Source organism: Aspergillus nidulans, chromosome V (genome assembly GCF_000011425.1).
Source record: "Aspergillus nidulans FGSC A4 chromosome V".
Taxonomy (NCBI): Eukaryota; Fungi; Ascomycota; class Eurotiomycetes; order Eurotiales; family Aspergillaceae; genus Aspergillus; species Aspergillus nidulans.
This window is the reverse complement of record NC_066261.1, coordinates 1834501-1859850: the sequence shown is the minus strand read 5'-3', so window position 1 is coordinate 1859850 and position 25350 is coordinate 1834501. Positions and strand designations below refer to the sequence as shown.

General features: G+C 52.3%; 8 protein-coding genes across 8 annotated transcripts, besides 1 other annotated feature; 4 read left to right on the top strand and 4 right to left on the bottom strand.

Annotated features, from left to right (window-relative positions):
- Window positions 1-25350: part of a sequence feature (contig 1.98 826..565485(-1)) that runs on past both edges of the window.
- ANIA_05643 (putative SNF2 family helicase/ATPase) lies at window positions 414-4028 on the top strand (the record flags this gene model as incomplete). Its single annotated transcript, XM_658155.1, has 5 exons — window positions 414-530; window positions 632-649; window positions 713-856; window positions 917-3871; window positions 3927-4028. The coding sequence occupies 5 exons, from the start codon at window positions 414-416 to the stop codon at window positions 4026-4028; spliced, it is 3336 nt and encodes a 1111-aa protein (XP_663247.1).
- On the bottom strand, window positions 4988-6695 carry ANIA_05644 (hexadecenal dehydrogenase; the record flags this gene model as incomplete). Its single annotated transcript, XM_658156.2, has 4 exons — window positions 4988-5358; window positions 5412-6189; window positions 6269-6491; window positions 6550-6695. 4 exons carry the CDS (start codon window positions 6693-6695, stop codon window positions 4988-4990), a joined length of 1518 nt encoding a protein of 505 aa, XP_663248.2.
- On the top strand, window positions 7191-8262 carry ANIA_10723 (arylamine N-acetyltransferase family protein; the record flags this gene model as incomplete). The annotated part of the gene is made up of 3 exons (XM_050612279.1): window positions 7191-7597; window positions 7653-7698; window positions 7756-8262. 3 exons carry the CDS (start codon window positions 7191-7193, stop codon window positions 8260-8262), a joined length of 960 nt encoding a protein of 319 aa, XP_050468220.1.
- ANIA_10700 (bifunctional 4-hydroxy-4-methyl-2-oxoglutarate aldolase/oxaloacetate decarboxylase) lies at window positions 8567-9555 on the top strand (the record flags this gene model as incomplete). The annotated part of the gene is made up of 3 exons (XM_658157.2): window positions 8567-8746; window positions 8812-8887; window positions 8951-9555. The coding sequence occupies 3 exons, from the start codon at window positions 8567-8569 to the stop codon at window positions 9553-9555; spliced, it is 861 nt and encodes a 286-aa protein (XP_663249.2).
- On the bottom strand, window positions 9555-11049 carry ANIA_05646 (3-ketoacyl-coA thiolase peroxisomal A precursor). Its single transcript, XM_658158.2, has 3 exons — window positions 11013-11049; window positions 10516-10960; window positions 9555-10460 (listed from the first exon to the last, which is right to left on the bottom strand). Exons 1-3 carry the CDS (start codon window positions 11020-11022, stop codon window positions 9662-9664), a joined length of 1254 nt encoding a protein of 417 aa, XP_663250.1. The 5' UTR covers window positions 11023-11049; the 3' UTR covers window positions 9555-9661.
- ANIA_05647 (uncharacterized protein) lies at window positions 11631-12530 on the top strand (the record flags this gene model as incomplete). Its single annotated transcript, XM_658159.2, has 4 exons — window positions 11631-11771; window positions 11835-12207; window positions 12300-12364; window positions 12429-12530. The coding sequence occupies exons 1-4, from the start codon at window positions 11652-11654 to the stop codon at window positions 12528-12530; spliced, it is 660 nt and encodes a 219-aa protein (XP_663251.1). The 5' UTR covers window positions 11631-11651.
- On the bottom strand, window positions 13517-16130 carry ANIA_05648 (uncharacterized protein; the record flags this gene model as incomplete). The annotated part of the gene is made up of 3 exons (XM_658160.1): window positions 13517-14438; window positions 14487-14998; window positions 15036-16130. 3 exons carry the CDS (start codon window positions 16128-16130, stop codon window positions 13517-13519), a joined length of 2529 nt encoding a protein of 842 aa, XP_663252.1.
- ANIA_05649 (PE repeat family protein) lies at window positions 17178-22965 on the bottom strand (the record flags this gene model as incomplete). Its single annotated transcript, XM_658161.2, has 4 exons — window positions 17178-19730; window positions 19788-22523; window positions 22574-22682; window positions 22819-22965. 4 exons carry the CDS (start codon window positions 22963-22965, stop codon window positions 17560-17562), a joined length of 5163 nt encoding a protein of 1720 aa, XP_663253.1. The 3' UTR covers window positions 17178-17559.

Sequence of the window (25350 nt, the reverse complement as noted above, 5' to 3'; positions counted from 1 at the left end):
CTTGTCCTTTGTCATGGTAACGTGACCCACCGAGCGGAAGACGAGTTTCCCCGCGGAATCAGGTGACTTTAAGCAATGATGGCGCCAGCCAGTTAGCGCGTCGCGACCGCTTTGCTCAGCGAAATCATTATTTGCCATCCACAGCGCGACTCTTGTTCTCCGTTCTTTATTCAATCCTCCCGCATCGTCGTTATTCACGCCTTGTCTGGTTTGACAGCACCTTATTTTCTCTTTATTGGGCTGTCTGCAATAGACTCCAATTCCATATCTCTCTCAAATTATCCATTCTGTTTCGTGAGCTACATACTCCGACCTTTATAGTTCAGCCCGACCTTAAACCCTTCATTGTAATACCTCTCATTGCGAAAAGACAATACTCTCACCGTTTCGCGCAGGTCGCGCAATCTACAATCATGGCTCCTGCTGCCGTTCCGACTTCCGACCCGCCTTCCCAGGCAGATACTCCCATGACAGACGCAAATGAGGAGATTACTTCAGTGCCCGTAGACCCTCTAGATGCGAAGATGACAGTATGTTGCCGAAAGCTCATTTCCCTTAGCCCTCAGCCCGCCCTCAGCCCATTTGATATTGTTACTGAGCCCTGAACACTGCTAAGCTGACGACCTATTAGGATACGCCTGACTACACGGTAAATATCTGCGACCGCCGAGCAGATTGTTTCATCTTGCATCAGCTAACTTAGCATTGCCAGGATTCCGATACGAACCCGAACACCACTGCAAGCAGTGTTGCAGGCGATGTAGTTCCATCAGACGGCCGAAGGCGAAGGTCCGAGGCCTTTCAAATGAGGAAGAATATGTTTGGCAAGAAACATGGCTCCCTGAATGAGAATAAGGTTAGACCAGATGCTCTATACAAATAGCGTGCTGTGTATCTTACACGTGTTCTGTTATAGGATGATGACTCTATCCGGAGGTTTCGCTATCTACTTGGACTCACAGATCTCTTCCGTCACTTCATCGAGTCAAATCCAAATCCCAGAATCAAAGAGATTATGGCGGAAATCGACAGGCAAGATGCAGAAGAAGCAGCAAAGTCCAAGCGGAAAGTCTCTGCGCGGTCAGGAGGTGCAAGCGGCGAGCGAAGACGGCGGACGGAACAAGAAGAGGATGCCGAGCTTCTTAGCGACGAGAAACGTGGTGGAGGAACCAACACAATCTTTCGAGAATCGCCGCCATTCATTCAGGGCGAAATGCGTGACTATCAAATTGCTGGACTGAATTGGTTGGTTTCCTTACACGAGAATGGCATTTCGGGAATCTTGGCGGATGAGATGGGTCTAGGCAAGACTCTTCAGACGATCTCATTTATTGGCTATCTTCGACACCTCTGCGACATCACTGGTCCTCATCTCGTCGCGGTCCCCAAATCCACCTTGGACAACTGGAAGAGAGAGTTCCATAAATGGACCCCGGAAGTCAATGTGTTAGTCCTACAAGGAGACAAGGAGGAGCGTCACAAGTTGATTAACGAGAGGCTTCTGGACGAGGATTTCGATGTCTGCATCACTAGCTACGAAATGATTCTCCGGGAAAAGTCGCACCTGAAGAAGTTTGCTTGGGAGTATATCATTATTGATGAAGCTCATCGGATTAAGAACGAGGAGTCATCGCTCGCCCAGATCATCCGCGTCTTCAACTCTCGGAATCGCCTCCTAATCACTGGTACTCCGCTTCAGAACAACCTCCACGAATTGTGGGCTCTTCTCAATTTTTTGTTGCCCGATGTCTTTGGTGATTCTGAAGCCTTCGATCAGTGGTTTTCAAACCAGGAAGCGGATCAGGATACTGTTGTGCAACAACTTCATCGTGTTCTGCGACCATTCCTTCTTCGCCGCGTGAAGAGTGATGTCGAAAAGAGTTTACTTCCGAAGAAGGAAGTTAATCTATACGTCCCCATGTCCAGCATGCAAGTAAAATGGTATCAAAAAATTCTTGAGAAAGATATTGATGCCGTTAATGGAGCCGGCGGTAAGAAAGAGTCCAAAACTCGCTTACTGAATATCGTCATGCAACTGCGCAAATGCTGCAACCATCCCTACCTCTTCGAAGGGGCAGAAGAGGGTCCTCCTTACACTAACGACGTACATATCATCAACAATTCTGGTAAAATGGTGATTCTCGACAAACTTCTTGCTCGCATGCAGGCGCAGGGGAGCAGAGTTCTCATTTTCTCTCAGATGAGTCGTGTTCTGGACATTTTGGAGGACTACTGCGCGCTCCGAAAGTACCAATACTGTCGAATTGATGGCACTACAGCTCATGAGGATCGAATTGCCGCCATCGATGAATATAATAAACCAGATTCGGATAAGTTTATTTTCCTCCTAACCACAAGAGCGGGAGGGTTGGGTATCAACTTGACGACTGCGGATATCGTTGTGCTGTATGACAGCGACTGGAATCCGCAGGCCGATTTGCAGGCAATGGATCGTGCTCACCGCATTGGTCAAACGAAACAGGTCGTTGTATACCGGTTTATCACCGAATCAGCCATAGAAGAGAGAGTTCTGGAACGTGCTGCGCAGAAATTGCGATTGGATCAGCTTGTTATTCAACAAGGTCGGGCTCAGCAACAGGCCAAGAATACCGCTTCCAAAGATGAGTTGCTCGGTATGATCCAACATGGAGCTGCGGAGATCTTCAACAAGCAGGGTGGAACGAGTACGCTGCAGGAGGGTAAGGATATAACCGACGACGACATCGATGCAATTTTGCGTAAGGGTGAAGAGAGAACGGCGGAACTTAGCAAGAAATACGAGCAACTGGGTATCGACGACTTGCAGAAGTTCAACTCCGAAAGTGCCTACGAGTGGAACGGTAAAGACTTTACTACAGACAAGAAGAAAGACATCGGAATCCACTGGATTAACCCTGCGAAGCGTGAGAGGAAAGAGCAGTTCTACTCCATAGACAAATACTACCGCCAGGCCCTGGCTACTGGTGGACGAACGGCTGATCCAAAACCTAAAGTGCCTCGAGCACCGAAGCAGATCGCTATTCACGACTGGCAGTTCTTCCCTCCTGGCCTCCAAGAGCTTCAAGACAAGGAAACGGCCTATTTCCATAAAGAAATCGGTTACAAAGTTCCTCTTCCCGATGGACCTGAGGAACTCACACACCGTGAGGCGGAACGTGACCTCGAGCAGGCTATGATTGACAATGCGGCGCCTCTGACTGAAGCGGAACAGGCGGAGAAAACGAAGCTATCAGAGCAAGGTTTTTCAGATTGGAACCGTCGTGATTTCCAGCAGTTCATCAACGGATCTGCCAAATTCGGCCGCACAGACTACGCCGGCATCGCCACTGAAGTAGACAGCAAGGACCCAAAGCAGGTCGAGGAGTACGCCAATGTGTTCTGGAAGCGTTACACGGAAATCCAGGATTACCCCAAGTACATTCGCGTCATTGAGCAAGGAGAAGAAAAGCTCCGTAAAATGGGCCACCAGCGTAAGATGCTTCGGAAAAAGATGGAGATGTACCGCGTGCCCCTCCAGCAACTGAAGATCAACTACACCGTCTCAACAACAAATAAGAAGGTCTATACGGAGGAAGAAGACCGATTCCTTCTTGTCATGTTAGACAAGTATGGCGTTGAAGGCGAAGGCCTGTACGAAAAGATTCGCGAGGAAGTCCGCGAGTCCCCTCTCTTCCGCTTTGATTGGTTCTTCCTCAGCCGGACTCCTGTGGAAATTGGCCGCCGCTGTACGACGCTCCTCAACACAATCGCCAAAGAGTTCGAACCGGACGGCAAGAATGGTGATGGAAAGGGACGCGGCCGCGACCGAGAGGACGACGAACTTGACAATGAAGACGACGTTCCAGCTAAGAAGAAGACCAAGGGCGCCGTGGTAAGTGATGTTTGTCTAAAGTTGTTTCGCTCATGTTCAACTAATAAACAAATAGAACAAGCAAGTCAAAGCCGTCAAGGGCAGCAAAGGAAACTCCGCCTCCACGTCTCGAGCCTCTTCAGCCAACCCTCCCAAGTCGCGCGGGCGAAAGAAGTGAAATCCCACTCCAGCGTGAGAGCACAGTGCGCTAAGCACTCAATCAACTACCTTAGCATAACATAACATCTATCTTGTACTATTGTATGGTGATTTTGGCGAAATTTGTAGAGGCATGATGAAAGACCAAGAGCCTGGAGTGTTTGTTCTGGTCCTGGGTCCGTCCTGGATGGTGGTTTGCGTTGGCTTGTTATTATGAATATCGGTTGCGGCGTTGACTACGGTTAGAAAGTCACTGGCTACTTTAATCTACTTATTTTCAGTTCTTGATAATTGGGGCTACCAACTAGCTTGTTTTCGTATGGGTTTTTCGGAGTCCAATCGGTTCGGCCTAATGTCACGGAATACTATCATAACAATTTTATTGAATATACATGAGCGTTGAAACCTAAATATTCATTTCGCCTAAATATCACACTAGATGATGATAATACAGAACTCATGAGCCAAAAATTAGGGTCGCCTGAAGAGAGCCACTGTGCCTACTAACCGGTTTAGTAATAGAACAATGTACATTGATGATTTGGCATATATACGTAACAATTTGATCCAGAAACCCGTGTGAGAAGATCCCCAACAATTGGTACACATTAGTCATATGTCGATAGAGGTGAAACCAACTGAATCATGATTTTAGGGAGCGACGCCGACTGTCCACTCCAACTTCCGAGGTAACCAAACCTCACATCGACTAATTCATAGTTTGGAGCGCCGTTCAATGATCTTCATCACGAAGTATGCCACTGTGACAAAAAGAGGTTAGTGCGTGTCCATCATTTGCAGATCAAACACCAACGATTATCCAGGGAATTGGAGTAGGAGACGAAAAGAGAATATTAGAGACTAGCTAGTGGTGGGTATATATAGCCGTAGATATTACAATCATATATGGTATCAAATCAAGCAGAGGTATGTATGTCAAGGAGAGAACCAGGAGCGAAGAACGCATATAGCCAAAATTTATGACTCACCAGCAGCAACGACAGCAGCCCTTCCAGCACCGGCCTTAGCTGAACCCCCGCCCAGTGTGAGGATATATCGAAGCCATCCTAGATGGACCTTACGGCCAGAACGGTCAAAGTCCGGGGCGGAAACGCTCGCCGCCTTGAACTTGGCCAGTTTACCTGCGTAAGGTGGGTACCGGATCGCCAGGATAGACTCGAGCCAGCCCGGACTACTCGTGATGGGGCGGCGGTGCACGAAGACGTCAAAGCTCGCACGGCCACGGTACGCGCCATAGCCGCTTTCGCCCACGCCGCCAAAGGGGAGGGTGGGAATGTGTAGGGCGGCGTCATTGACGGAAACACCGCCGGAGCGGGTCTGCGAGAGAACTGGGAATAGTTAGCTTGGTAGTTTACTTTAACGGCAATTGTAGGGGACGTACTCTTTTCGGTGTCGGCTTTCGAGCCGAAGGGGTAGAGCCCGAGAGGGGTGCTTTGAATGCTGTTTGCGATGTTGATGGCCTCGTCAATGTTATCGACGGGAAGAATAGGGATCAGGGGGCCGAAGCTCTCCTGCACGAGCATGGAATCGTCGGGGGATTCGACCTGGACGAGCGTGGGTTCAATAAAGAGGTCCTTCTCGTCCATAGTGCCGCCCATGAGGATCTTGCCCTGGGAGTTATCGATCATCCCCTTCAAACGACGGAAGGCACCTTCGTTGACGATTCGAGCATAATCCGGAGACGCCTTGGCTCCGTTAGGATAGAATTCCTTGTATGCCTTCTTGAACTCTTCGACCACAGCCGGGACGAGGCTCCTGTCAACCAGGAGGTAGTTTTGAGAAGTGCAGACCTGGCCTGCATTCATAAGCTTACCCCAAAGTAGTCTGCGGGCGACTAGTCTAGGGTTTGCGGACTTGGAGATTATAGCCGGGTTGATGCCACCCAACTCCAGCACAACGGGAGTCAAATGGGGGGCAGCTGCCTTGGCGATGATGCGTCCAACAGTCGCACCGCCAGTGAAGAAAATCTTATCCCATCGTTCTGCAAGTAAAGCCTGAGTTTCAGGAATAGCTCCCTGGACGATGGTGTAGCAGGACGGGTCAAGTGCAGCCTCAACGATCTGTTGCATTACAACGGCGCTCTTTGGCGCATTCTCACTAGGTTTGATCACCACAGTGTTTCCAGCAGCGATCGCACCGAGAACGGGTCCAAGAGTCAACTGGAAGGGGAAGTTAAAGGCACTGTCTGTCTGTTAGACCAGGACTACACGATCGCCGGGGTATATCGCACCCAATAACTAGAACGGTACCCAGCGGATCCTTCCGGATCTTCGGGTTCATAAATTTGAATGTAAGGTCGATATCATCGGCCTTCTCATCCTTGACCCATTTGTGGAGATTCTTCGAGATGAAAACAATGTCATTTTCCAACCAGACGCTTTCACTGACTTCTGTTTCGAACTGCGGTTTTCCCAGGTCGCTCCGGAGGGCTTCGACGATCTGTTGCTCGTGGTCCTTGATGCTACCGGCAGGGTCAGTCACAATTGCATGATACAACCGGGGAATTTCAGAGAACTCACGCCCAGTAAAGCTTCCGAAGCTGGACAAGCCGGAATTCGACGTCTCGAGTCTTGTGCTCCAGGAACGTCTTCTTTACCCGCGACACCCGTTCCTGGATCTCCTCAATAGGGGTGAACTGAAGTTCGGGGATGTCTATGGCGCCCATGATGAGAGGTCGGTATAGAGCGATTATTCAACGATATAAACTGATTTTATTCCCCAAAGGCGAGCGTTGCACAAGAATGAAAGGGACAGGGAGGTGGCTGCATCTTTTATTGGGGAGGCACATGCAGCTCCAGTCGATGGGTGGCCCGTCCCCTCACGCCCGCAGTGCCTGGGCCGCGGTATAAGGAGCCAGCTCGCTGATTGGCTGTCTCTAGCTCGCAAGCATTGCCAGGACAGTAGAAGATGTTCAGAGATCGATCCATAATTGAAAGTATACCTATATTGAACGATGAGGGATAGATGAATGTGATGGCAATCAGATTGGAGGTTTGGTAACTAGGGGGCCAAAAAGGTGGTACTCATAACAATGCAGGTACCTGTCTCCTATAGGCGCAGGGCCCCGCAGTCTCAGCGGCCATGTCCCGCCCCCGTATTCAAGGCTTCTCCATCTTCGACATATTCTGTATAGACTAGACGATCTCTTTATATCGATACGATGGCGTCAACATTCACTCGATCCCAGCTAGAAGCATACCTGCAGCGCATCGGTTATGCAAACTCTGCTTCTGGGCCAGAATGCCCCCGACTGCATCAACTCCAGGCATCAATCGAACAAGACGCTCTGAAAGCGTTAGAAGAACTGCAACGCCGACATATTTCATCTATTCCTTGGGGAAATTCGGCCATTCACTACTCTCAGCATCATAGCATCTCCACGTACCCGTCGGCGGTGTTCGAGAAGCTGGTCGTTCGCCGCCTCGATGGGTATTGCATGGAAAACACCAACCTACTGTATGTTGTTCTTCGGTCACTCGGCTATCAGGCGTACCCCGCAGCAGGAAGGGTATCGAACGCAGCAGCGGACCCAGAGAATGCCGGCTCTGAAGTTCGATATGGTTCTTTGTACGTCCCTTGGCAATGATTGGCCCCATAGCTCTCTTTGCTGATATATGCACAGAGGACATATGGTGATTATCGTTGGTATCAGTAATCAAAAGTATATGGTATGGGCACGCAGCAAAGCTGGCTTGGGCTTCGGAAAACCAGCTAATTTGACCTAGGTCGACGTGGGGTTTGGGAACAATGGACCAACATCTCCATTGCCGCTCTTAAGGAACGTATCAGGGGATCTCATCCCACCAGCACAGATGAAATTAGACAAAACGCCTCTCCCCGAAGCAGTCGACCAGAGCCAGGAATTCTGGGTCTATAGCGTCAGGTACGGGCCGGACAAAGACTGGGCGCCTATGTACGCATTTGCCGAGACCGAGTTCCTACCGCAAGATTTTGCCATGATGAATTTCAACACCAGCAAAGGATCCAGCAGCTGGTTTACGCAGAGGGTTGTCTGCGTTAGACACATTTTGGGCGACGATGAGAGCTCCATCAAAGGCCTGTATGTTATGGCTGGGAAGCAGGTGAAAAGACGAGTACATGGACAGACGGAGATTGTGCAGACTCTGGAGAATGAGAACGATAGAGTGGAGGCCCTTTCGAAATGGTTTGGTATACATCTCTTGGATCATGAAGTTGCTGGGATTCAGGGTCTAGTGTCTGAATTGAAGTAGTGTGCCCACCCGGTTATAAGCACAGCGTACCCTTGGATATTTACGCGGCTACTCACGCGGTTAGAGCAGTCCTGTCATATAGAAGCTCATATATAGAAGTCTATAACATAAGAATTCAATAAGACAGTATGGTGGCAGTGGTACTCAGCTTTACAAGCCGAAGTAGTCAGCTAAAGTGCAATGAGGTGACGAAATACTTCATACACACTACCCACCCGTCCGATCCTCGGCTATCCTGGAGCTTAACTAACTATACCACCAGCGCCTTACGGCTCTTCCCAAACGTTCATCCACCGAGAAACTAATGGAACGAACTCGTCTTATTTCTAGACATTTATACCATTTCCAGCCAGCTGCAGCCTCTCGAGGTCTTCTCAGATCTCCCCAACAAGCACTTCCCCGCTTCCCCGCACCGTCACAGCGCGCCATGTCGACTACCATCCAAGAGAAATTAGATATCCTGCAGAACTACTCTGCGTGTGATGTATGCTCACTCACGCATCAAGCTATGGGCCGGACTACGAGCTGATATCCCGTCCTTGTGATTAGGTCTCCGACGTTCTCCTCAAGATTCAGAAGCCAGCGGATGGATCTCCCCCACGAGCTGGATATCTCGCTGATCTGAGTACGTTCTGGCCTTGTCCTCCCTTCATCAGCAACTATCCAGGGAAATATCTAATGACCGCAGCCCCATTCTCCCCAATACTCGGGCGCAACACGACAACCCCCAAGATCATCGCCCCCGCTTCGACAATCCAATTCATTCCCAAGTCCTCCTCGCCCGCTTCCCTCTTTTCTGACTCCGCCTCCACCCCAAATCCAGACCAGACTTTCCCTCAAGGAACCCACTGGGTTGACAACACCGAGCCCAACACGATCGTGCTAATTTCCCAACCCCCCGGGCAACACTGCGCCGTTGTTGGCGGTATCATGGCCGTGCGGATGAAAAGTCTCGGCATTAAGGGCGTTGTGGTTGACGGCCGAATTCGGGATCTCAACGAGATCCAGGGCGCGAGCTTACCCGTCTGGGCCAAGGGGACATCGACAGTTGGAACAGGGGCGGAGGCAAAGCCGGGGTTGAGGAATGTGAGGATTGATGTCGGGGGTGTGACTGTGGATCCGGGGGATATTGTCTTTTGTGATCCTTTGGAAGGTGTTGTTGTCATTCCAAAGGATCTGTTGGATCAGGTTTTGGAGGTTATGCCGAGGATTGTGGAGGCAGATGATAAAGTCAAAGAGGCGGTTGAGGGCGGGATGAGTGTTTTTGAGGCTTTCAAGAAGTTTAGAGGTTAAGTTGACGATATGTTTTGATTTGATACATAACTTAACGTACAATACATTCAATCAATATAAGTATACTACCGCTGCAAAGGAAGCCAATCTAATGATACCAGCTCATTTACTCCCTAACCCAGACGGCAGCCATACCCATACCAGTTCCAACACACATACTAGTAACGCCAACCTTCTTGTCTGTGCGCTTCAGCTCCGTGAGCAACGTGCTGATCTGACGTGCTCCCGTGCATCCAAGCGGGTGACCAAAGGCAATAGCACCACCCTTAGGGTTGATCTTCTCCTCAGGTAGCCCAAGTTCATTGATGCACCACACACACTGCGACGCGAAGGCCTCGTTGATCTCAAAGATGTCGACATCGTCCTTCGTGATGCCCGCCTTCTGAAGTGCAACAGGGATAGCCTTCCAGGGACCAATGCCCATAAGCAGCGGCTTGACGCCGACAACGCTAGCGCAGACGAACTTGCCGATGATCTTCTGGCCAAGACGTTCAGCGGTCGAGCGCTTCATAAGCAGGACAGCGGCAGCGCCATCAGAGATTTGCGACGCGTTACCAGCGTGGATGGATCCGTCCTTGGCAAAGGCCGGGCGGATTTTACCGAGCGACTCCGCGGTGATGCCGTCGCGGATGCCGTCATCAGCCTTGACGGTAATGGTCTTCTCCTCGTTCGTCTTGGGGTCTGTCCACTTGACATCAAGGGGAAGGATTTCTTCGTTGAAGAGGCCTGCTTTTTGGGCCTTTACGGCCTTTTGGTATGATGACGCGGCAAAGGCGTCTTGTGCGGCGCGGGAGATGTTTCGGTCTTTGGCCATCTGCTCGGAGAGGACACCCATGGGAACTTTGCAGTTGGCAGCTTCTTCGTGGTTTTCGAGGAGTTCAGAGAACTCAGTAACGGCGCCGGGGCTGTACAAGCACATGTCAGATTTTGACATAAAAAAAAATAGCAAGTGCAACTCACCCATATTGCGAAGTCATGCTCTCCACACCGGCACCAATACCAACTTCAATCATACCCGTCTTGATCGCATTGGCAATGTCCACAATAGCCTGCAGACCGCTCGAGCATTGACGGTTCAGACCCTTGACGGCTGTGGTCTCAGGGAAGCCAGCAACGAGCGCCGCAGCCCGGAACTCCGTAGCTCCGCCTCCAGGGGCGAGGACGGTACCGACTGAAATATCCTCAACGAGGCTAGGATCGATACCGCTGCGGTCAATCACGCCCTTGAAAACACCGGCCAGAATATCGGCTGCAGCGGTATCCTTGAACCCTCCCTTACCGCCTTTGGTCAGAGCGCTGCGGAGTGCACATGTTACGACGACATCATCGGGGTTCTTTTCTGTGATGGCGGAAACGCCCTTCTTGGGCCCGATGTGGGAAGCCACTTGGATCAAACGCTGCTGCGCTGAGCGGTTGTCAGCATATCTGCCAAATATTGAGTAAGGAACAGAGCTTACCACCAGACATGATGACGTCAAACTGTTTACAAGAGAGGACTATGCGGATACGAGAAAGCAACAAGGACTCGAAAAAGTTGGATGAAACCAGATCAGAGGCAAACACAGGAAACCTCCTTTTATAGCCGAAATAAGACGGACTACTGAGCCCTGTGGTTCCTGGGACTTCCTTATTGATTATGTAGCCATCCTGTGAAAATGCCGAGGTCTATGGAATATTGTTGTTCCTGTCAAAAGTCACGAGATTTCAGCCGGCAAGTGGATTCATGTGAAGATGATGGTTTTCTTACACCGGCTGACCTGGTCGCTGTCGAATCTGATACTACGCCTGCAGGTCTGATGCGGGTCATGCACACGAATTATGTAAACCCCAGATAGTTGTAGACAAATCCGTAGGCCATGGCAGAAATCTCCTTCCCAGAAACTTCTTAACTGGTAGCCCCCGGCGAGATTCGAACTTGCGATCTTTGCATTGTTTCCGGCCCAATTCAGCCATACTTAATCTGGTTAGAGCAAATTTAAACGCGGTAACCGTATTAGGTTTAGCCAATCTTTATCCATCAGAGGGCCTCCGAAAAGCTTCAAGATCTCCGAGCATACTCCAATCCACTTCCACTACTTTACAGTTACACCTCAACGATGCGTAGATTACCACAGACTATCTTCGCCGCTGCCTTGCCAGCGCGCTCAATTTCATCATGTTCACCAATCACCTTCGCCAGCAAACTTCAAGATCAACCGCATCTCCGTGCGCCTACTGTATGTCCAGTACACTCAAGCCTCTCCGTCTCCCACTGACAACTGAATTAACACTCCGGTCAGAACTACCGACGTCAAACACTACCGCACTACAGATTGTTCTCACAATCCTGCCTCTTTGCCAATTCCCATACTACTTCAAACTCTCCCTTCCGCCTCTCCTCATCCTCATCAACCACACAATCACAATCACCCGAAACACCCTTCCCCGAAGCCGAAACCGAAACGCATATCTACATCGACCCCAACACGGGCCTACCCGTTAAAGACTACTCCCGCTACCCACCAAAGCGCCAATGGCCGCCGGACATGTCGAAGCTCTCGCCAAAACACCAGTTCCGCCTCGAGCGCAAGTACCGTCGGCGCGCGGCGCTGAAGTATGCGAGGCCCAAATGGACGAAGGCAACTAAGATTGTACAGTGGGGAACTATTGGATGTATGCACTCTCTTCATACCCTTTGTATACGTTGTTCAAGGAGAGAATCTGGGATAGAGTGCGTGGTCGATATGCTAACCACTTTGAAACAGTCGTTATAATTTACGCACTGCTGTTTATGGAGTGGGATGAAAGAGGCGGGACACCGCTTGAGGATGTACGTCGCTCACCACTTCCCTCAGGCCTTTCTCTCGGCTGTATGGCTAACACTGAATCTGTAGCTACGCACATACGTCTTTGGAGCACTCAAGGGTGCATTTTCTGCTCCACCGCCTTCATCTTCCATGCGGCGGTCTGAAGACTTCACTCCAAAGCGGGAGTAGGTTTATAACTCCTGGATCAGTATAGTATCTACAGAACGAGTCCCGGTACGATAGTATTTCGGTTTTGGCATTGCAGCGGTATTTTTCTACTGTATATATCACGCATAAGAGTGGTACTTGAGGGTTGCAAATGTTACTGAACACCGGCATACTGGGAACGTGTCCTGATGGCACAGTAGCCGGTTAGCAAAGAGCATCGTTCCAGCTAGGCGTAGGAGGCATATAAGATGCCGCGATTATACTACAGTTCAGGAGCTTTTTCTCAGGCATCCAGTCGATTACACTTGAAGACTTTCACGCAAGACGTAGATACGCAGCGAACAAGAGTCGCGGGGGCAGACCAAATTACTCAATCAATCGATTGTATTGACACGAACAATTCTCAAATTATTTACTGATCCCGAAATCCAGCCTTGTCATACAAATAATGAAATCATAATATCTGCATTGAATTGCCTGGGTCTGTACTGTGCTGTGCTGTGCTGTGCTGTTCTGTGCTGGGCAATCAGTGCTATGCTTGTATTGCTGCGTAGCTGCAGTGCATCAAATCCAAAGCTCAAGTTTCAAACGAGGGAATGTGAGATGAGAGGGAAGGGCCCGTTAATCATGTCATAAAAATCGTGTCGTTTCGCCGTGGCAACGCAACGGAGACGAAGCATAGAAGGGAAAGATGATGGATGGATGCAACCCAAAATAGAACAGAACAAAAACGCCAAAATGCCAACGCCGTTCTCCAAGATGAAATAGTAGTGCTGCGCGGTGTACCCAAGATAACTTTGAGAGTCCATCATGGGCTCGGAGATGAAGATAATGAGCAATGGAGCGCAGAAGGATGATGCTGAACGCCCACGAAGATGAAGATGAGTGTTTGATGGAAAAGGTCGATGAGTAAGAGGACGCGAGTCGGGTGAGTCGAGTCGAGTCTAAGCTGTAATGATAGCATAGTATGGACCTTCTCTATAAAGTAGGAAATCCTACAAGGCAATTCACAACCAATCCCCAATAGGGTCTCCCTTCCTGTTACCCCCACCACCGCCACCGACCGGAATATCGATTTTCAAATCCAGCTTCGGCGGCAAATCATTAAGTCCGCCCTTCTTATTTGGGCTCTTGACTGGCGACCTCGTAGGCGACGAAGCCTCCTGCCTGGGGGGCCCCTCTCTAACAGCAAGATGCGGCCAGCCGTCTTCCACCGCAGCCGAGACCCAAGTCCTCAAACAGTCATGAACAGATGAATAGAATTTTTCCTTGCAGGTTCTGAGTGTGGCGCCCATGACCTTCTCAAATCCCGAGGCGCGCAACTCCTTGCGGAGATTGTTCCGTTCTTCAACTGTCGGTAATGATGCAATGAGGCCGTTGATCAGGTCGATGTGAGCGGCGAGGTAATTAGTTGCGTCCCACTCTACGCCGCCGACGTAGGGCGCGGCAGGAACAGGGGGACGAGGTGCGGGAAAGTGACGCTCACGGTAACTTTCCAGGCTTTTATCAGATTGCACCACGGGGATTACGTTGAGGTGGTGCAGAAAGATCCAGAAGACCTCCTTGGTGACGTTGGAAATTTCCTTGCACCAGACGCGGTAGGGGCGGGATTGGTAGATATTGGCGATGAATGAGAGCGGTTGATTTTCTTCTGGGGGGTCTCGGAGGTATGAGAGGATACGGTTGGTGCGGGCTGCACCGTCCTCAGCGGACGCTGCTGTGGAAAGCTGGGTAAAGATGAGGTTGATGATGATACCGCGGGTGGTGAACTCGCTAGGGCCTTTCTTTTCTTTGTCGAACAACATGCCCAGTAATGCTGGGAATAGCTCCGCTTCAATATCGGTTAGGCGTTGCAGCGCCACAGACGTCGTGCAGAGAGCTTTGAGACACAGCAATGTCTCATGAAGTAGGTTGTCTTCGTGTTCTTCCCTATTATGGATCAGCCTTATTCTTCAAGAGTTAGCGAAGTCGACGTACCTCCACTCAACCTTCATGATCCGATAGACAAGTTGTACTATCTCATCCATGCCCCCTTCAGCGATGAAGCTATCAACCCAGCTGACAGTTTCATTACGAAGAAGGATGCGAAGCTTGTGGATTTTGCCAACCTCGATAATCTCGGGTTTCTGGATCTCCTTCAAGTAGTGCACAAAATCCGACGGATCGGTAGCTGTGTCACGGTGTGCCGTAACCGCAAGCGACGTTGTGGATGCATTAGGTGTGAGAATCTTAGACAGCCCAGGGGCGCTAAGATCAATAGACTTCGGTCGTCGATGGGAGCTTCCGCTCTCTGGCCGCTTCTTGGTTGGTGATGATGAGTTGCCCCTGCTGAAGGTGAAACCGCGACTCCTCGACCGCGATCGAGACCCTTTACTGTCATGACTGTCGTGTTCTTCTTTCTTGTCTTTTCCGCGGCCGCGGCGGCCTGTACTCTCGGCTGCGTATGTGCTGGCAGCGCTGTGAGGCGTTGTGCTTTCGAGCTTGTCTTTCTGGATGAAGTCAACTTTAATGTTTGTGTCTAAAGACCTCATCTTGTCCCTCATGTTGTGAGGAATGTTCCTCGCATCCTGTCCACGTTAGCTCGCGCCATCCAATCTGGGTGGGTATGCTAACAAGTAGCTTCTCAAATTCGCTTTCCAGATCCTTAGCATTAAGCCGCTTCTGCAAATCAGCCTCACGCTCCTTCGCATTGAATGCCGAAATCACTTCCTGCACACGCGAGGGTTTCTTCGGGCTTGCCTGCCTGGACTCTGTCTCAGAGCGAGCATCAGGAGTCGAAAGACCTCTAGGCCTTCCGCACTCCATCTTCGAAGTGGGCTCCTGCTGGTCAACGAGGGACTGCTTGCTCGGGGAGAGCCCCTGGAAAGGCCCAAGAAGGTCCTTCACTTTAGAGCCGTTAGCAAAGAAATCGGATTTCGGACGAGGCTTCACATTGGTTCGGCTGCTGAGGGATGGTTGGTGGTAGTCGTAGAAGTTCCGCTGCTGGGCGGGACCGTATCCCTTTGGGGTGTAGAGCGAGACTTCCTCTTGCAGAGTTCTCCGTCTGTTACTATTGGCCGGCGAGGACTCGTCACGGAACGAGTGCGTCGGCGTGCCATATTGCGTCCAGACAGGGGAAGGTATATTATCCGCAGGGTCAGAAGGGCTTCTATTCTCTTTATCACGGCCATCTTTGACCTCGTCGCTCTTGCGTCCGTGCTGGGAGCGTTTCAGGATAGCCGTAAAACTATTGGTAGACTTCGCCTTCTTCGGTTTGCTGCTCGGATCATCGGCTGTCTTTTCTGGCTTGCGCTCGATATAGTTCTTGAGAGATTTCAAGGAAACGGCGCTCTTCGTCTTCTTGTGCAGCCCCTTACCGCTTTTATTCGGGGATCCAGGATAGAACATGCCGTCTGGTGTACCATTGGGGGTGATCTCTCCAAGGGGTTGTTGGTTCGACGGAGGATACTGCTGCTCCACCGGGGAGGAACTGCTCGAAGAACCGCTTGTGTAGGGCATCGAACGAGCGGCATCGTCGGCCGATTGGTTTCGTCTATGGCCCAGGAGCGCTCGAAGGACGGACGGTTTGGTGGGAGAACGAGGCGCATCTTCGAAAATGGCGGGAGCCTGCGTCGAAGCCATGTCTTGTCTCTATTCAGCCAAAATGTCAGCATTGAGTCTGAGGCATGTAGTTTAAGGAATGTGACGGGTAGGTGCACTCACAATAAACCCAAACACCAGTGCCAGTGGTAGGACCTCGCAAAGAAAAGAAGCAAAGACAAAGCAAAGCAGCAAAGCAGCAAAGCAGCAAAACAATGAACGGCTTCAAATCAACAAGAAATGCAGCGCAAGACGCACAGCTCCGATGCAACAAAAGACATTGACAAAACTCAAAAGCAAGACGAATGCAGGAGTAGCAGCAAGCAGTAGGATAGATGGGATAAGGAGTTACCGAGAGCCAGACCGTTCGCGGGGAACCAGGGAATTTGAAGCAGTCGCAGGACAACAACCAAGGTTAAGAGACGATCATCATCCGCTGCCTTCAAGAACAGTCAACCAATCTGCCGACGCCACTGCAAGCGCTGCGACGTGGGTGGCCAGCAGCGGAGCGGAGGAGGTAAACATTGATGCGGGAATGGAGGTTGCTGGGGGCAACACACTAGCTCGTCTGGGGACCGCGCTCATGGCGGATCGCTGGCCATCTCAACGGCCCAGCCGGCTTGCATCGATCGAATGAGCTCTTGAGTCGCTGATTGTGGCTTTTCTCTGATTCTCGAGTTGGTTCATGACACAATAGTGGAGTCGTCGTCGTTGTTTTCGTTGATTGAGTTAAGATATGGTCGCTGGTAGGCGATGAGATCACTAGAGCGACGGAGCATTGAGCATTGAACAGGTACGATATCACGTCTAAAAGGTACGAGCGAGCAAAGTTGCACATGACACGATCTTACTGCATCGAACGCTCGAGCACAGCAGCTCATGACACTGATAGTGTACTATTGAGTAGGCTTCGAGCCAGATTCGCTAAGAGCAAGCATCAGGGGTGCCAAGACATCGCCTCTAGATATGTACTAGGTACATACAATCCGAACTCCAGGAATGGCCACCTGCATGGATGCCCTACTCCAGTTTCCAATAATAACCGATGGGGCCATTTCGATCGCGGGGGAATCCGAGTGCATGGCGTTATTGACCAGGGGAAACCTGGCGAAGAATGCATTCTCTATAGTATGGCAGTCTGTGATGATACAAGATCCTGATGCAGAACCTAAGCTAATCATAAGGAGCTAATCTAAAATTATACAAAGAAAATAATCTTCCAATATGCAAATGCAGGACACCTTTATGCTCGCTTCCTCGTGTCATGAATCATAATCCCTCATTGATATTTCAGTTGTATGTATGATGCTCCATGCAAATGCCGCGGCGCAGCTGACAGCCATCGCCAAACCCAAAATAATGCAAAGTAAACGCAAAGCAAAATGGGAGAAGGATGAAGGATGAAAGTTAGTAATGCATGTTCGTTGGAAAAGTAATGTCGTATATTCATATGTTCATTTCGTATCCATAATCAGTGCGCGGCGATAACGGCCTTCAGCATGCCCTTGAGCTTGGTCGCTGCGCTGGGCGGAGGCGTAGGTTCACGTCTGCGATGGTGACGGCGCCGACGTTCATGCTCGTCTCCTCGGGATCGGGGAGCCTCGTCTTGACACTCATCCCGGCGCTCACGCTCGTCACGACGCCGTTCCCGGCGGTCAGGACGGCGTTCTTCTCGCTCAGAGTGCTCGACTCCTCGCGCTTCGGCAATCGCCTCGGAGTGTCTTCGAGCTCTGCGTACTTCTGCCCTAGCAGGATCCTCTTCCCTGCGGCGAGAACCACTCGACCGCTCGGTGGTATGTCCTACTTCCATTCGAGAGGGGTCCTCTTCCTTACGACGAGATCCGCTTGACCTCTCTGTGTGGCCTCGTGCTTCCAGCCGAGCGAAGTCTTCTTCTCTGCGGCGGGAACCACTAGACCGCTCCATGGAGGGCCGTCCTTCAGAGGGGTGACGATGGCTGTGACCATGAGAATGATGGCTCGTGGATGAGCGTCTGCGCGGCATATCGGGAATGTTCGCTACAGCCTTGTTGCTATTGACCCTGGGTAGTGGCTCATTGCTCGAAACTTCCTCTTCGGAGGGGACGTATTTCAAAAAGTGCCGGGGCTTAGGAACCGTGGACTGTGAGTGTTTGGACGATGGCGCTCGGTCGCCGTCGCGGCTTCCCCCTGAGCTTCTCTGTCTTAACTCTTTGGATACGGAATCCCTTTCTTTAGTGCTTCTGGTGCGCCCAGGACGTTCAGACCGCTTCGCTCGTTCTTGCTCTGCAGCAAGCTTCTGGAGCCGGCGCAGTTCGCGTTGAGATTTCTCTTCGTATTGCCTTCTTGACTCTTCAAGGGCCTCCAGCCATCGCTGGCTTAGCTTGTTTCGCTCGGTCTTTTGAGGGGCTGGAGGCGGAGGAGCCGGTTGGACATGTCTCCGCCCGCGCCCTTCTGATGAGCTCTTCGACGGTCGTCGTTCGTCATCGTAGTCGGCCGCGTATGACTTTCGTCTTCGTCGCCTCGAACGTTCCAGGGAATCTCTGGTAGCCGCAGCGTACTTGTCTTCCAGCGATTCATGCCCTCCAAGTTCAGCTGATGTATCAGGCACTAGTGTCCTTGGCGACGGCTCGTCGTAGACGTACTCGTCTTCGATTGCCCGTGTTGATTCTTTGGCAGGCTCGGCGGCGACAGGATAAGCTGGATGCTCGGATGGTGTTGCTCCATATGCGGCAGCAGCAGCAGCAACAGCGGCGGCAGGGACCATGTATGTGGCTGGAGTGTCCGAGATATCCAATTCTCTAGAGGCTTCTTCAGCTGATGGAGGGGGTTCCTCGGTAGCTACCGGTGCAGCCGCCCCCTCGGCCTCAGAGTCCTTTACGAGGAAATCTTCAACTGCTGGAGCTGGTGCTGCTGGTTCTTCAACAGGAGGGTCTTCAACCGCAGGCGCTACAATAGCTTGGTCCTCGACCGGCGGTTCTTCAGCTGGCGTTTCAGCTACTGTCTCGTCAGGTGCCTCTCGGGTAGCCGGAGACTCCGGCTTTGCTTCTTCAAAAACAGGCTCACTTTCAGGCTCTGCAGTTTCAGGGGCAGCTGCGGCTGGCTCTACAGCCGGGACTTCGACTTCGGCGGGCGCTTCCTCGGCGGCCTCATTAGGAGCGACTGCAATGGCCTCCGGCTCCTTAACCTCGTCAGTTGGAGTTTCTTCTGTGGCCTGTTCTACGGGAGCAGCCTCGCTCGGTTCAGGCTCCTTTGTAGGCTCCATTGACGGTTCCTCCGCCGCTGCAGCTTCCTCAACCGTAGGTGCGGGTGCTTCTTCAATGGCCTCAGGTTGCGCCTCAGCTGGAGTTTCTGGTTCGGCGGCCTTGGGGTCATCTTCCGCTGTCTTATCAACAGTGACGGCTGCCGCTTCCTCCGCCGGAGCCTCAGCTGGCTCAGGCGCAGGCGCAAGGTCAACAGCTTCTGCTTCGGGAGCTGCAGGCGCTTTGGCTTCTTCCACAACGGGAGACGCGGGGGCTTCATCGAAGTTAATCAGCTCGTCTGCTTGTCGAGACGCCTCTTCTGCCTCCAGTTCAGCATCTTTTTCTGCCTGTTGCGCCGCCGCTGCCTTCTCCGCTTCTACTTTGTCGAAGCCTGCTGAAGGATCGCACTCGGGAAAGTCGTCTTCTTTACTCGGTTAGCATGCTGCTCATAACGCCCAGTCAATAATCGGATAATACATACCATTAGCAGCCCCTTCGGCGGGTTTCTCGGCTTCCTCGGGCGTTGGCTCGACGTCTTCGGTTGCTTCGTTTGGTGCTTCAGCTGCGACCTCCGGGGCAGGCTCGGATGCTGGGGCCTCCTCAGCTTCCGCGGCAGATTTCTCCTCGTCGGGCGTTGGCTCGACCTCTTCGGTTACTTCCTTTGGTGCTTCGGCTGCGACCTCCGGGGCAGGTTCGGGGGCTGGGGCCTCCTCAGCTTCTGCGGCAGGTTTCTCCTCGGTGGGCGCTTCAGCTAGTGGTTCAGCGCTTTCAGCTGGCTCTGCAGCTGTTCCCAGAGCATCTACAATTTCAGGCGTAGACTCCTCCGGCGTAGATTCTCCAGTTACAGGTTCGGCTTCGACTTCAACAGCAGGAGTTTCCGCAACAGGTGTTCCTTCGGCCGGTGCCGAGGCGGGCTCGGGCTCCTGAGCATTTGTGGCGGGTGCTTCCTCTTCAGTCGTAGTTGAGGGAGGCACTTGCTCGTCAACAGGTTCTTGGGCTGAAACCTCAGCTTCACCAGACTCTGCAGCGGGTGGCTCCTCAGCCGCCACTAAAACTGGCGCTTCTTCAGCTGGTTTTGCTACAGAAGGTTCCCCGGTGGGCTCCGCCAGTTTTTCCTCATTGGCTGGCTCTGCTGTAGAGGCCGGTTCTACAGGTTGAGGAGGCTCCAGGTCCTTAGCCTCCTCAATCGGTTCTGTGGCAGGCTTGTCATCCTCAGCTGGTGTTGGTTCACCGGCCGCGACGGCTGGATCAGAGACAGGAGGATCGGCAGGAACAGCAGGAGCCGTCTCTTCCCCAGCTTTCTCAGCAGAGGGAGACTGTTGTCGACTCTTTCTGTTCTTCTTGTCTTTCTTCTTTTTCTTTCCTCCGGTTGCAGGCTCCGGGGGCTCCTTTGGTGCAGCCTCCACAGCAGGCTCAGGTTCCGTTGCTGCTTCTGCTGCTGCGTCTGCTGCCGGCTCTGTTGGTGGCTCGGATTCCGCTGCTGCTTCTGTCGGCTCCGCTGCTGCTTCTGTTGTCGGTTCCGCTGCTGCGTCTGCTGTCGGTTCTGCTACGGCGTCTGCTGCCGGCTCTGCTGCTGGCTCTGCTGCTGGCTCTGCTGCTGGCTCTGCTGCTGGCTCTGCTGCTGGCTCTGCTGCTGGCTCTGCTGCTGGCTCTGCTGCTGGCTCTGCTGCTGGCTCTGCTGCTGGCTCTGCTGCTGGCTCTGCTGCTGGCTCTGCTGCTGGCTCTGCTGCTGGCTCTGCTGCTGGCTCTGCTGCTGGCTCTGCTGCTGGCTCTGCTGCTGGCTCTGCTGCTGGCTCTGCTGCTGGCTCTGCTGCTGGCTCTGCTGCTGGCTCTGCTGCTGGCTCTGCTGCTGGCTCTGCTGCTGGCTCTGCTGCTGGCTCTGCTGCTGGCTCTGCTGCTGGCTCTGCTGCTGGCTCTGCTGCTGGCTCTGCTGCTGGCTCTGCTGCTGGCTCGGATTCCGCTGCTGCTTCTGTTGTAGGTTCCGCTGCTGCGTCTGCTGTCGGTTCCGCTGCTGCGTCTGCTGCTGGCTCTGCTGCTGGCTCGGATTCCGCTGCTGCTTCTGTTGTAGGTTCCGCTGCTGCGTCTGCTGTCGGTTCTGCTACGGCGTCTGCTGCCGGCTCTGCTGCTGGCTCGGATTTGGCCACCGGCTGCTCGTTTTCAGAGGGCTCAGGTGGAGGTGACTGTGTTGCTCCGCCCTTCTTCTTCTTCTTCTTTTCCTTCTTCTTTTTCTTTCCCGACGAAGCTGTGGATTCTTCGTTTAGCTCCTCTGGAGCAGCTGCAGGCTCTTCCGTCTTTTGAACGGGCTCAAGCTCGGGCTCGGCGGCTGGTGCTGGTGCTGCCTCCAGCACTGTTTCAGGCTCTGTAGTTGGCTTAGCTTCCGCCGCTGCCTCTGGCTCTGCTTCTGGCGCCGCTGGTTCAGGCTGCGTAGCTGCTTCGGGCTTTGTAGCTGGTGCTGTCTCCGCCGCCGCCTCTGACTCTGCTGCTTCTGGCGCCGCTGGTTCAGGCTGTGTAGCTGCGTCGGGCTCTGCTCCTTCTTCCGGTGTCGCTGTCGTTTCTGGCTCCGCTGGTTCTGGTTCCGCTGCTGGTTCAGGCTCCGTCGCCGGTTCGGATTTTGTTGTCGGCTCAGGCTCAGGCTCCTCTACTCCATTCTTCTTTTTCTTCTTATTCTTCTTCTTGTTTTTCTTGCCAGTGGGCTTGAGTTCCTCCGCGGATGACTCAGGTGGAGTATCAGCCGCAGGTTCCTCGGTCGTCTCAGTTGCAGCCTTTTTCTCCTCACTGGGCGCCGGGCCTTCTTCAGTTGCGGTTTCTGGGGCGGGTGCTTCTGCTACTGCGTCCGTGGCAGCAGGCTGTTCTGCTTCCGCAGCCGGCTCGGGCGCGGCCTCTTCGGTTGGCGCAGGCGTTGCCTCGGGCTCTGTTGTGGTTTCAGTTTCAGGAGATTTCGCAGCAGGTGACTGGTCTTCGGCCGGTTCTGCAGTCGCTGGTTCCGCTGTCTCTTCCGCAGGCTTCTCCTCAGTAGGAGCCTCGTCCGCCGCGGGGTCGGCAGGAGCGGTATCTGTTTGTTCGCTCGGTTCAGCGGCCGGCTCGGCCGCTTCCTCAGCTGGCCTTTCCTCAGCAGATTGTGGAGCAGCCTCTTCGGCTGGCGTCTCTGCTTCAGGTTCTGAGCCTTCGGGTTTAGGCTCTTCTACTGTATCGGGAGGTGTCGTCGCACCCGATGATGCTATCCCGCTTAGCATTATACGCTTAGCTGGATACAGTTGGGCGGCATACCTTCCGCCTCCGGTGAGGAAGCGTTTTCACTGCTTGATTCATCTTTCTGAGGAGCATCTGGGACTGGGGCCTGGTCCTTCTCAGCTTCCGGGGCATCGGGTTTGTTGTCCTGATTATTAGCCGTCAGATAATCCGCAGAGACAGGATGGTATGAGAACTGAGCCGTATAACGGTCGAAGGTTTGATAACGAAATTGAAGATTATCATCGAAAGATTGATAACTGTACTGAGGGAGCTGTGCATACTGGATCGGGGACCCCATGTTCCTCGGATTCCGCCGGGTCGGAAACTGGTTTGGAAACCTCTGGGTTGAGAAAGTTGTTGTCGTTTACCGGAGCCCTTTTGGCGCTGTTACCCTTCTTCTTATTATTGCCGCCCTTCTTTTTGGCCATCGCAAGGGTCGGGTGGTCAGGAGTGGTGTGCCAGCTCTAAAAATATGATAGGTTCGTGTGAGCTGAGGCTTGAGGCGTGAATATAAAAAATCAATCAGACATCAGATCACGGTCGCTTGTGTAATCGTCGGTTCAGGGGGCGTGACAGGTGAGAAATCAATTACAAACAAGGAAAAAAAATAATGAGGCGACGAGACAGGTGAGAATTTGGATCTGGGAGCAGAAAGACACTGGATAGCAGGGTTCAGCAGCTGTCCAAGTCTTATTGGATCGAACACAGGAAATCGCAGCGGGGAATCCCGTCTATCCGCAAGCCCCTGTTGACCAAGGCGAGGCGACGTATCGCAGTACGTCCAGGATCCAGTTGTTTGGAAGTCTCGAGATTTTGGCCTTGAGACTGCGGATGTCATTGACGAACTACCCAAACGGCATCTTAGCTCATTGGGCCACGTCTCAAGGCCGGTGGGCCGACTGAGGACAAGGAAAGACGCCCCTCTTCGGGAGCATTGCTGCAAAGTGCAATCGGTCTGCATCGTGCAATGATAGCTGCTGCATGGAAGCCAGTAGGAGCGAAGTGCGGCATTGGGCCTGAGTGCGTGGAGATAGTGGAATAGTGGGGTGTAACAATCGTCCGTCGGGCTCTGAATCCAGAGAGAGGCTGGGCCAACAGTTAGGCGACTCGGCCAGTTAGTATGAATCACCAGTCCGACTCAGAAACAGTTTACGACGGAGTACAGATAGGCCCGAGAAGGTTCTCTGTCGCAATCCGCAACTGCATGCATTTTGGTTTACATTCTCCCAGGAAGCCGTATGAAGCCGTATTCCCTTGCTTGGGCAGGTACTGTACCTGACACATCTGGAAGAAATCGGGACCAGGCATCGGACTCTTGACTCTTTTGTCTCTCGGCGTCGAAAATAATCAATTCTGCATTCATCAGCATAGCCATACTATGGACTGTTAATCTCCCCACCAAGTCTCTGCCCAACACCACCTGTTTCGGGCGAGATACAGGAGGCTGGGACCGCGGCGTGGGAGGTTGGCAGGCCGGCACCTGGGCTTCAAAGTGCGTGGAACTACCGGGCTCTAGCGGACTCATTCTGATTGGGAAGTGAGGATGGAGATGATGATGCTGCAGCTTGGAGGATAATCTGGAGTCAATAATGACGTGCAAGATGATTTGAGTATCGTCCACTGTTTCAAGATCCAAGATGGGCGGGAGCAGGTCGGGGCGTGGAAACAGCAAGAAAGGCAGTGGCGCTTTTTCTCCACGACCGCCAAATCAACGCTCCACGTCGATCAGACACAGACCACAAGTCTCCACCAACACACCGAACGTCGTCCACCGACTTTTGTCTTTACTTGAGCAGGCTGACTCACATTAATGACCCTCTTAGCACTGTTTCTAAGCCTACTGGGTTGAATTCTCGAGGGCAAGAAAAGAGAAAAGAAAGGAAACCTGAAGATACTCTGAATTCGCCCGGGATCATGATCAACATCTAGGATGGTCTCAACCACTGCCAAACTCGACGAAAACGCGCAGTGGCACCTAGTACAAAGTGAGGCAGACGCTATATGGCAGTCGACAAGTGGCCACCTCTGCATGCGAATTGCAAACCGTCCGCTGCATTGCTGATCTGAGCAAACAGACTAAGCCCCTGGTTACGAAAGCATTGGACACTTGTTAATTTTTGAGACTCCTGCCCGCGATCAGATCCTGCAAGTGAAACGTGAAAGAAACTCCGAATCCAGGGCGTCTATTCCTTCGTTGCTGTGATTTTTCATACATACTCCGTACATAATGGCTACCCATTACTTGGAACGCATGGGCATTGCGGAGCCGAAACAGCGGGCGGTCATGCCCTCCAGTTTCCACGCTGCGGCCCTGTCGCGTCTATCGACTTGTTCGTCCTGCCTGATCGCTATAAAGCGGGCCATGCGGGATGAACTATAACTTCATGCCCCAACTTACGGACGCTTGGATACCCAGTGGCCACACCACAATGACATCAGATAGTCATCTGGGCTTCTATGCGGTATGGCCAGCTCAAGTGGCGACTTTACTTTCATCCGGTTTATCATGAGCCACGACTATCAGGTAGAATTACAGATGCTGGGGATTTTCTATACTTAGGGCTGCAATCCGATACTCGATGCACTGAAACCCATGTGTTGATTCACACGTGGAGATCCATTCGTGGTGAGAAGTCTTCAGTATACGCGTACTCGAGACAGTCAAAAGAGTCAAGGCCTTTTCAGCTTCGATAAAGTTTTTATCGGGCGTTCACTGCGAAGAATTGTCTTGTCTTACTTGTTACTGGTCCGGAGAAATTTGTATTTGGGCTTGCGCATAGGTTGGCTGAGTCTGATCCTGATGACGCTTGCAA

What these genes read in the sequence shown, in the direction of transcription:
- ANIA_05646 (XM_658158.2), bottom strand. An exon ending in AGCATGACTTCGCAATATGG is followed by an intron (nt 10,461 to 10,515) that starts GTGAGTTGCACT and finishes GTGCTTGTACAG; the next exon opens with CCCCGGCGCCGTTACTGAGT.